The 11,646-nt window shown below is 33.8% G+C and overlaps 1 protein-coding gene across 1 annotated transcript in view; it reads right to left on the bottom strand.

Moving 5' to 3' along the window:
* Nucleotides 1–11,646, bottom strand: part of LOC107687130 (activin receptor type-2B-like) — a 46,265-nt gene that overhangs the window by 33,655 nt on the left and 964 nt on the right. Inside the window, exon 2 of the mRNA XM_016484360.1 lies at nt 9,372–9,477. Coding sequence (XP_016339846.1) covers nt 9,372–9,477 — 106 coding nt within the window. The remainder of the gene's footprint in view (nt 1–9,371; nt 9,478–11,646) is intronic.

Raw genomic sequence — 11,646 nt, 5'->3', positions numbered from 1 at the left:
TTCTTTAACTTAAAAAGTAACTAAGTTTGAGTAGTTTTTGTTATGTGGTTCTGTCATTTTTAGTAGTTTTTTTAATATTTCTAGTAATTTTAGCTCTTAAATGAAAAAATTTACCAGCTGTTCAAGTTTTAGTAAATTTGTTATGCAATTTTTGTCATTTTTAGTAGGCTTCTGTTATTGCTAGTAATTTGAGTTCTTGAACTTAAATTAACTAATAAGTTTAAGTTTTAGTAATTTTTTGTGGTTTTGTCATTTTTAGTAGTTTTTTTTTTTTAAATATTGCTAGTAATTTTAGTTCTTGAACTTAAATTAACTGTAATAATTTTTTTAGTTAATTGCAAAACAATGCATTTTATCAGACAAAAATATGTATTACTATTTGCACTGCATTTAGGGTGAAACATGGACCTGTACATGAGAGAGTCATGCACCTTTCAAACTTAAAAATCAATTAATATTCGGTAATATTAATTTAACTGCACTAACACTATCGGATGAGAACAAAATTTTAACTGAACTGATCTGAATAATAGCACTACTGTCTTCTGTAAAGCTGCTTATAGCCAAAATCGAATTGTTTCATAATTGATGAAATTTGCAACATTAGCACTGTTACTTTCTGTTTATTTCTGTGAAGCTGCTTTGAAACAATCTGCATTGTTTAAAGCGCTATAGAAATAAATGACTGCACACACAGACCGTCCCGGACGAGCCCCCTTCTTCTGCGCTTTTCTCTAGGGGCCAGAAAGAAACTTCTGCAACAAACAAACAAAGTCCGTCACAATGACGCAGACATTGAGCCATCAGCTCAACGACAGAATAAAACCTGAAATTACCTTGAAATTCCAACAGTTTAAATGGAATGCTGTAAACAAAACACTGAAACTGACTTCAAAGTTTTTGATTGAATTTTTATTGAGTTAGGCTACACTTTTCATTTTCTTCACTTCTGAGCCAAACCCATCCATCATAGTGCAATAGAGCCAATTTCACTCATAATTCAGTTTAACTTGTTTAACTGCTAAGCTAGAGTATTATAAGTTAACTTTTAGCGGATACATTACTGTTGCACAAAGCTGTGCACATGTGCTCAAGACATTTTTATTTATTCAATATTTTGGCTAATTTGATCAATGTATTTCTACAGAATTGCACCCAAAAAGCAATGCTTAAAATGCATGAAATGCATGCAGATTTAGTGTTTCAATTGTCTTATCTCAGTACTTGAGGAACTGTAATCGCCTATTACCATAACACAGTCCGTTGCACTGTAAACATACACGACTCAGTAATTTGGTGGAATATTTGAGGTAAACAAACCCCAAACTAAACCGAAGCTTCGGCGTGTTCATGAGCGCTGCATGTGATGTACGACGAGGCCCGTGCAAGAGATAAGGCCTGCAGAATATCACTGTTTAACTACAGCATCCCTGCCGCGCGGCACGGCCCAGATAAGCGTTATCTGTGCAGGTAAACAAACGGCACGAACAGCGAGATGTTTCTGCAGCATGCAACCGCAATCTGCGCTCTTCAAACACGATTGCCTCATTTAAGAAAATAATGGAATCTGCAACAATAATAAAACCTGGGAAATTAGCCGAGACTTGCCAAGCAAGCATTTCATTAGCAATTACACAAGTGTAAATACGACACTTGTTGGACTCTGATCATCCGAATGAAACACGAGACCCTGAAAACGGCCCTCAGAGAACAACCACACGCAATGAAGAGGAAGATGAGCTCGAAGATTCATCATCACAGTCGTTCAGCAGTAAGTGCACAAGACTTTAACGTTTTAATTAATTCTGAACTCAATAACAGCCACTCTCCAGTCTCCAGCTCCTAAATGAAGGTTTATCTTCTTTAACGCTCACATTCTTATGAACTTCATGCATACACATAAATATATACAAATATCACCCAATATAAATGGGTCAAAGACGTTAAGATGTCCGCAACAAAAGAAATGTACAAAAGTGGTTTTATGTCGATAGAAAGCACATTAATTGTAAGTAAAGTGTCTACTTTCAAGGTTTCAAATAAGTTTTTGGAGAATAAAATGTCACAATTTGTTTGAAATAATGTTACATTGTCATTCAGTGTAACACAATATTTATGTAAAAATTCAAACAACATGCTTATTCTAACGTGTACATATTAAAATATATAAACGAATAAGTGAGCATATTAAATTTTATTGTGTTTTAAATGAGTAAATAATTCTTACTGACAAATGGGCAAAACCTAGGATAGTGGCAGTTTTTTAAAATGTAAAACAACTCATTAGTATTCGGGGTGAAAGTAATTAGTTTTTGAATATGTCATAAATTGATTTTTGTTATAAATATGCCTGACAAGATTGTTACACTGAATGACATTTTAGTGGGTCTCTTCTGTAAATCAGGGAAAAATATATGCTATTTATTTTTTGCTCCGAAAAACAAAAACACAATTACATTAAACAGAAAACTTAAAAAAAAAAATTGGGGGGTGGGGGGGACAACTCATTTAAAGCAGTATTGTTTTTATGCTTAAACCCTTTTTCGTCTTTGACCCAAATATAAAATAAGGCCTGAAATACAGCAAGCTGGCTTTTCTTTATTCCAAAGAGTCACTAAATAAATGAAAAAAACATGAAGCAGATCAATTATCCAAATTATGCGGTTTAAGAAATACTTCAGTCCAAAAACATGCTAAGACAACACACAAAACACACAAACATACCTAAAAAAAAAAAAAAACATTCATTGATTATAAATATCTGGCACAATTACTCAGCATAGTTAGTTGAGTTTGCCAATTCTGCTAAACTGGTTTAACCAAACTTAAAACACTTAGTATTACATTTCAACGTGTATCTCAATAAATAAAACTCATGCTGAGCGATACGCAATATGCAACCAAACAAAAACTTTGAAATACCAAATTAAGCTTATTATTATTATTATTATTATTATTATTAGTCTCTGGCACAATTAGGGTTGCAAAGGGTTGGAAGATTTCCGGTAAATTTCCGAAAACTTTCCAAAAATCATTGGAAAATTCCAAAAAATCCTGGAAAGTTTCCAAAATGTCTGGAATATTTCCGAAATTTACTGGAAAATTTCCACCTTTTTGCAACCCTAGTCACAATCAATCATTTCAATTGTTTGATCTTGCTACAGGATGATCAATCATTATCAATCATTTCTAAATTCAAGTACAATCTATAAATCACCCAACATAAATATAAAACAAACAAATAAAAAAAGGCCTGAAATACAGCAAGCTGGCTTTTCTTTATTCCCAAGAGTCCCCAAATAAATTAAAAAACCATGAAGCAGATAAATTATCCATAAAATACCTCTGAAAAAATGTCAAAAACGTGTTTAGACAACACACAAAAAACACAAACATATCCTACATTAAAAAGCTATTAATTGATTATAAATATCTGGCATAATTACTCAGCATAGTTAGTTTTGTTTGTCCATTCTGCTAAACTGGTTTAACCAAACAGTACAAACTTAAATGCCCAACTCACAAAAAACTCACAATGGACGATAAAATCCCAATCCAAAAATTTCTCGGATGCATCAAATAAAGCTATTTCTTGATTATTCTTAATCTCTGGTGTAATCAATCTCTGCAATCGTTTAATCTTGTTACAGAATGATCCATCATTGCTTGAAATCACTTCCAAATTCAAGTACAGGTTCCTGCAAATATCTTAAATTTGCCATCTTATGAACTTCATGCATTCCAATAAAGCTGCATATAAATATATAAAAATTACCACCCAACATAAATACAAAACGAGGCCTGAAACACAGCAAGCTGGCTTCTCTTTATTCCCAACAGGCCCTGAATAAAATAGATAGATCATTCACTAAAGACCTTGAAATGCAAAGTTCACAAGTGCTGTCGAAGAAATGCATCCGGCAAAAGCAAATATAATTTTCAACATACCCCAAAAAAAACTAATTATTGATTACAAACCTCTGACACAATTATTGCTATTTGCCAAGTCAGGCATCATTACTTTTAATGCCAAAACTAGTTTGACAAAACCCCAAACACTCAGTTTTAAAATTCATCATAAAATTATAAAAATTCCAGACTTCAACAACACAAAAAAGCAAAATAAAGCAATTTCTTGATTATTCTTAATCGCTGGCACAATCAATCATTTCTGTTGTTTGTTATTGCTCATATTGATCTTCTGCATCATTGAAACATGGCCCAAAATGACTTTATGTTGTGCATTATGGGTAATAATCTGGACGGCTGAAGACGTTCTCTCTGAACGCAACCATTTTGATCTTCATTTATCAAATCAGCTCTGATCTGAACCGTGGGATTCGAGTATCTGCAACAGACTGAAAGTCAGGAGGAAAACACACATCCATAAAAATCAACGACTCTACACATCCAGAGCCAAAAGTCAATTATGGGCAATTTGAGCAAATCCCAGCATCCCATCTCTGTGTTTGGATAACATTTCACGTCCTAACGCAAAGATCTGACACGGCACAAAACACCAAACACGAGAGAGATTGTCGAGGGTCTAGCAGACGTTGCTTTCTGTGTAAAACTGATGCCAATGGATTCGTATAAAGACAATGCAATGCACACAATGCATTCACAACGCTCTCAAGATGCACATGGCTGTTTTACATCATCTCAAACTATGTTTTATGGACTCAAATAAAACAGAACACAATCTGTCTTTAGGCTATACCTCATACAACATTTGCATTGAAAATGAATATTCAACTACTGCTAACTTCCACATATTTGACACGCTCCCGATTGGAAAAGTTGCATTCCAATGAAAATTTTAAACTTCCCATTGGTAATTACGACAGATGATTGATTAATCAGTCAATTTTTGGCCATTTTTATATTATTGGCACTGCCTGATGACCAATTCATTAACAAAAGTCATTAACAAAAGTAAATTTCAGAGTGCATGCATTTGGTTTTAAATGCAATCATTTAATTTTATTCTACAATGGAATAAAATTAAACTGAACTGGATGACTGACTGTCAAAACAGATCTTGAAAAGCGCTCATGAGACAAACAGGTTTCTGGATGTTGATTCGTAAGAAGCTCAACTCAAACACAATATTCCTGAGGGATCAGCACTTAATTTCAGACTGTTTGGGATTCAATCCCATTCAGATCCACCAAACATCATCACATAATCACTGGGCTCTGATCTGAATGCAGTATATTAACATCAAACGTCAATGTCAATGTGTGCACGTCAATCAAAACCATCCGTTTTTCACAATACACGTTTTGTTTTGTTTTTTGTTTTGTTTTTATTTTATTTAAAAGGGACAATACACATTAACTAACATGAGTAAACAAGTCTACTATGTAAATGTGCCAGATTTAGTCATTCAGGCAAATTTTCATCTGCAGTCCCTGGAGTAATCTATTTACCGGTTTATTCGCCTGCCAAGCAATTAATTAATTACCCAGAAAAATTCACATACAGAATTTCAGAAAAAATAATAATAATAATAAAATAAATACATTATTATTATTATTATTATATTATAATTAATGATAATAATTCAATTAATTCGACTTTTTTATTATTAAAATTTTATTTTATTAAATGGACTCCAGAAAAATTAAAACAGAAAAAACGTAATTGGGTACAAAAAATCAACTGGAATTTGAGAAAAAAAATTTCAACTTGTTTCATATGGCCCTAAAATGTCATTTGTGTTCAGCTTTTAATTAACTGTTTTTAAACCGTATAAGTTTCATGACTTCAGTTAATTAGACATGCGTTTTTATTACTGAAATTTTATTTTACCAACACGGGGGTGGGGGTGAACAGACTCCAGAAAAAAATAAAACACGGAATTTGGGAAAAAATAAAACAAATTTCATAGCGCCTATAAGTTGGAGGTTTAACCACATGACTAAGTGCACTACTGTAGTACTAGTGATGATTGACTACTCTCTCTCTCTCTCTCTCGACCAGCCCCCCCACCCATGCACCATAGCTCACATCCATATCGCAGCTTGCAATCGGCCGTATTTCCCTCTGGATGATCTCCGGCACTGTTGATCGGAGCGCTGACGGACTCTACGGTGGCCATTTCAGTCCAGAGAGGAATTCCAGTCCACCCTCCCCTCGTCCAGCCAGACACACACACACACACACACACACACACACACACACACACGGATGTGGGGGGAAAGCCCACTCACACCCCACTGTTCAAACAAGCACAAACCCAACAGATACGAGCAGCAAACGGAGCATTAGGGTAATTTGTTTCCACCAATAGAAGGCTGTTTAAGCCCCACACCGTCCTGCTTTTCTTTTTATGGCACCGTGCGCTCAGCCGGGGAATCTTGGAATGCTCTACACGAAGACTATTACACAACACACACACACACACATTTATGAGCCCTCGCGGCATCACAAACGCATTCAACAAGCCTGTCGCCAATGACAGAAACACATTTCACCTTCAACTCAGAAGGAGAAACTAAGAAATTGAAGGATTCTGAATGATTGTTTGCAATGTGATGCTGTTTTCATTACAATTAAACAAAATTTTCCCAAAACTCTCATGATTGTAATTAGGGCTGGACAATAATTCAATATCAATATGTATCGCGATATACTTTTTTTCAATAACGGTGATATGATTTTTAAACACATTTCCGATATTTCGATAGTTCAAAAAACATTTTCGTAAACTGAAAAAAATAAATAAATAAATAAATAAATTGATGTGTGTCGGTTTAGGGAATTTCAGGATTCTTTGATGAATAGAAAGATCCAAAGATCAGCATTTATCTGAAATAAAAAGCTTTTGTAACATTATACACTATACAATTCAAAAGCTTGGAGTCAGTAGAATATTTTTTTCTTGTTTTTTTTTTTGGGAAAGAAATTATAGAAATTAATAATTTTATTTAGCAAGGATGCTTAAAATTGATCAAAAGTGATGATAAAGGCATTTATAATGTTACAAAAGATTTCTATTTCAGATGAATAGTGTTCATATCGATATCGGAATTATATCGTATCGACCGAAATTAAGAAATATATCGTGATATCAATTTTGGCCATATCGTCCAGCCCTAATTGTAATGCAAAAAAGTAAAAAAAATTAAATAAAAAAAAAAAGGTCTCATTTGGATTATATTCAATTCTATTATAAGGGACACATTTTAGCTTGAAATCAGAAGGAAGAATTAAGAAATTATACTTTGCATGAGGAAAATTAAGGAATGTTAAGATTTTTTGCATTGTGACTATTTATTTTCATGACCATTAAATAAAATCACTCTCATTACTATAACAGGATAATGAAAATCATCCCATCCACACACAATGCTTTTTTATTTAATTCAAATCTGAATAAATTATATTCAGAACAATAAATACTACAGTGATGTATTACTTCACAAACGTACTTTACAACTTAAATAATATATATTATCTAGTGACCAAACATGGGTTTTTTCATGGCCAAAACAACATCTAGAAAGCAGGGTGTTTGTTATATACGAAGTAATAGAATTTAAAGACAGCTTGAATTTTACATAACATTTGCTCAAAAGTCACTGAAAGAAAGATGTATCCACTTAAAATATTTTTTTAATAACATTCACATATGTATGTATATATCCATCACTAAACCTTCAGAAAAACACCAACTTTTCTCACTTTCTTCAAAGACAATAACCATCCTTCAAGACCAACCTCTATTGACCCAAAAACACACTGACTTCTGACAGAAACATCATGTGACGTTTCAAATGCACGTCTCGAAAGTTGCTTTCGAAGGTCTTGCAACCCAACACCGTGAAGCCTAAACCAAAGTGCTTGAGGTTTTGGAGGAAAATACAACCCTGACCATTTGTTGTCCTTCATATGAACCTGGTAAACCAAAGGAGGCTTGATGGTTAAGCTAGTTAGGAAGCCAACAACCACAACACAACATACGCTGGTCTGGAACTCAAAGACTCGTTATATTCACAAAACAGACACTTCACACAGTCCTCAAGACATCTGAAGAACAAAACCTCGACACATAAAGATATGCATCCCTCAGAATGCATTCAGGTCCATTTCGACCCAGAAGAGAAAAAAAAAAAGCATAATTTCTAGTAAGAGAAGGAAACTTTGCAAATGTTTTAAGATCCTCAAAATAAACTTTTTTTTTTTTTTTCAGATTTTTTTACAATTATTTTTTTAAGAGATGTAACCATTTAGGAGCCAAAATGATCTATGAAGTTATATTAGTGCCAAAAAAATACATATTCAGCCATCCGTCCTGCACTTTTAGGACTGAATTTTGTTAATAAACATGAATATGCACATCTAATAACGAACCACTGATCACTTTTTTCATCTGAAAGTTAAAGTTCATGCAAGTAAAACGAAATTACTTAGTTTGAAAAATTCTCAGAGTAAAACTGATTTTGTTTTGACTCGGTTTTGTTAGGAATAAATATGTAGGTTTCATAACTTTGAGCAATCATGAGTTTCATTCAATTACATTCATTCCAATGGGGCTAATGCTGGTAATTTTTAGATTATATGTTCTTATAAATATCAAATAACATTATATATACGTTTTTTTTTTTTATGCGATTCGTGTGTAATTTAACATTTCAAAGAATTTCTAATTTTGAATTTAATAAAAAAAGGGGTAAATGCAATAATAACATTGTAACATTCATGGGAATTCTGTCCTCGAATGGAAACATTGTGTCCCTATCTCCAATAGTATGATACATATTTGCTCTGAAGATGTTTAGTAAAGTGCACCGTGATGCTAGATGTTATTTAATCACAATTCAGCATGATATTGAGCTGTATAGACCCACCCCTCCCCCCAAAACCCTCCAACACAACAAAGCCACAGCAAACACACATTCACTGCATGCAGATGACTTTATCAACATCTATGCATGTGTTATGTGTGATGCTCTGAGGAATAAATCCTAAAAGACATTTGCACAAATCACTTAAATGAATGCATACTATATAATATGGATGCACAAATGATTTAGACACACATATGACCATGCATGACTTGATTCGTAAATGTAACTGAGTGAAAAAAATACAAATCCTTGGACTGAAGGCTGGCTGAGGATAGTTATGAATGAATGCGAGCACTACATCTGCGAAAGGCTCACGCAGACACTTCAATATTTCAAATGCATTCATAATTACTCACCAAAACCAGGTGTAAACATGATTCCTAATGCAAACACGTGGCGTTTCAATGCAATGAAAAGCCAAGTGCATTATTATATCACGCGTGTTTATATAGCAGAACATCAGAAAAGCCATGCACATCTCACACAAGTCTTGTCAAATAATAAACGAGCGCTTACCTGCACTGAAAGTTCCCAGAAGAAGTGCAAAAGTCAGCCAGGAGGCCACACACACACACACAAGAGCCCGAGTGACCGTCGGCCTGATGTCCACCCACCGGTCGGGCTTTAATCAAACTTTAACACATGCACAGATCCATCAGGAAAAGCGGCTATTCCGACAGAAGCGCCTCCCGGTGCGAAAGAACCGGCGATTTCCACCCAAATCCCGTCCGTGTGTGAAGCTTTTCCCGTGCAAGAGCGAGAATGGCAGGACAGGGTTCGATTCTGACATGCACGGAACTGAACGGAGTCCAAAATGGCTTCGGAGAGCGAAACGCAGCCAGCAGGGAAACCAATTTTCCCGTTATACTAGGGCGAAGGCTCGGCTCATGAATATTAACTTAGCAACATGACGCCGGCGCTCTGATTGGTCGGCCTTGCGCAGAAGGCCTGGCTCATGAATATTATATAACTTGCGTGAGTGAAGGTTGGCGAGGAGCGTCAGCACGGTCTAATTAATATTCAGCAGGCGTGGCCTCGCCGTAGTAGGATTGGGAATTTCGCAGCAGGGAAACCCGGATGTTGAAACACAAAGAGAGAAATGCAAAGCCTTTGAGCCCATATGTTTAGAGACTACACAATTTACACAAATACACACACAGCACGACTGTTTTACAGCCAACACTGCGGTATTTTGTGCAAATATGAATATGAAAGTACTTCGTTTTTACTAAAACTGGCTTTATTTTCGTTGTGCTATGTATTGTTTGTTATTATTTTGATTTGGAGGTGAACCTCATTGACTGATTCACCTGAATATCAGTTATTGAGATGAAACTCCTAAGATTAAATGTCTTTTGCAAGCTGGTCGAGAATAAAGAACGCATAAAATTGATGGATCTGTAGTTTTTTAAAGGGACAGTTCACCCCAAAAATGAAAATACTGTCATTTAATCATCCTCACGTTGTTCCAAACCTGTATGATTTTCTTTCTTCTGCTGAACACAAACACACACACACACACACACACAAAAAATATATATATATATTTTGAGGAATTTTTGAAACTAAACCGTTGACGGTAGCCATTGACTTCCATGGTATGTGAAAAAAAATACAATGGGAGTCAATGGCTACCATTGAAATTTTGTATGAAATCATCAAAACTTTGCACATAAATTAAAACTATATGCATATATAAATCAAATTTAAAAAGAGAAATAAAATATAAAGAGAAATATCATAACCCATAAAAAAACGTATATATATTTTAAAATATAAATAAATAAAGCAGCTAAATCTGTAGCTATTATGTTACGTTTATGGAGAAGTAAGATAATATTGCAAGATAATAAATAAAAATTTACCTGTACAAGAGTATGAAATAACAAGCAAGCTTGTCTGATTATCAAACAAGCAAACGGAGTTTTTAAACTTAAATTAAAACTCTTTAAATCAAAATGAAATATCTGTGCTGTTTATCACAGGTTGTACTCTTTATCTGAAATAAAAAGACTTCTAAGTGTGTAGATATACACTCAACCTTCACATACTGTAAGTTTTAATGTCAAGTGAAGCAGCGCAGATGAAAACAAACATCCTTGAAGAGCAACAGCAAAACAAAACTTCACTGACAGTAAAGCTGTTTAATATTTCAGTGCTGTGATTGTATGAATTAAAGACTTCTGTACACAGCATACAGTGATTCTTCAGTTAAGGACACTTTTGTAAATCCTTGAAATGTTTTATCAGAACCACATATGATCGCGTTCCAAATCCTCAAGTGGAAAACCTCTTTAAAAGTCTTGAAGGGATTCTTTGTTATAAAAAATACTAATAAAATAAAATACTAAAACAGATGATGATAATAATAATAAATATAATTAATTGAATATAATTTCCTGATATTAAGACAAGATTTTTAAAATGTTTTTGAGTCTCTTATGCTCACAAAGTCTGCATTTATTTGATAAAAATACAGTAGAATTAATTAGAATTCATCAAATAAAATAATATTTTATAAATATTAAAATTAATATTGTGAAAAATGTTTTCTATTTGAATATATTTCCATCAGCATACTGGTCAGGTTATTATAGTTAACAAAAACTAAAATTAAAAGTATTAAAAAATGTTACTTGAATTAAAATAAAAGTTAAATGAAATAATATAATATATTAAAAACATGTTTTATTGCAATTAGTTACCAAGGCATCATTTTCACACACACATACACACTCACATACACACACACACACACACACACACACACACACACACACACACATATATA

Source organism: Sinocyclocheilus anshuiensis, unplaced genomic scaffold (genome assembly GCF_001515605.1).
Source record: "Sinocyclocheilus anshuiensis isolate Anshui unplaced genomic scaffold, SAMN03320099.WGS_v1.1 scaffold601, whole genome shotgun sequence".
Taxonomy (NCBI): domain Eukaryota; kingdom Metazoa; phylum Chordata; class Actinopteri; order Cypriniformes; family Cyprinidae; genus Sinocyclocheilus; species Sinocyclocheilus anshuiensis.
Note: the sequence above shows the minus strand (reverse complement) of the source record. Positions and strands in the feature narration are given on the sequence as shown.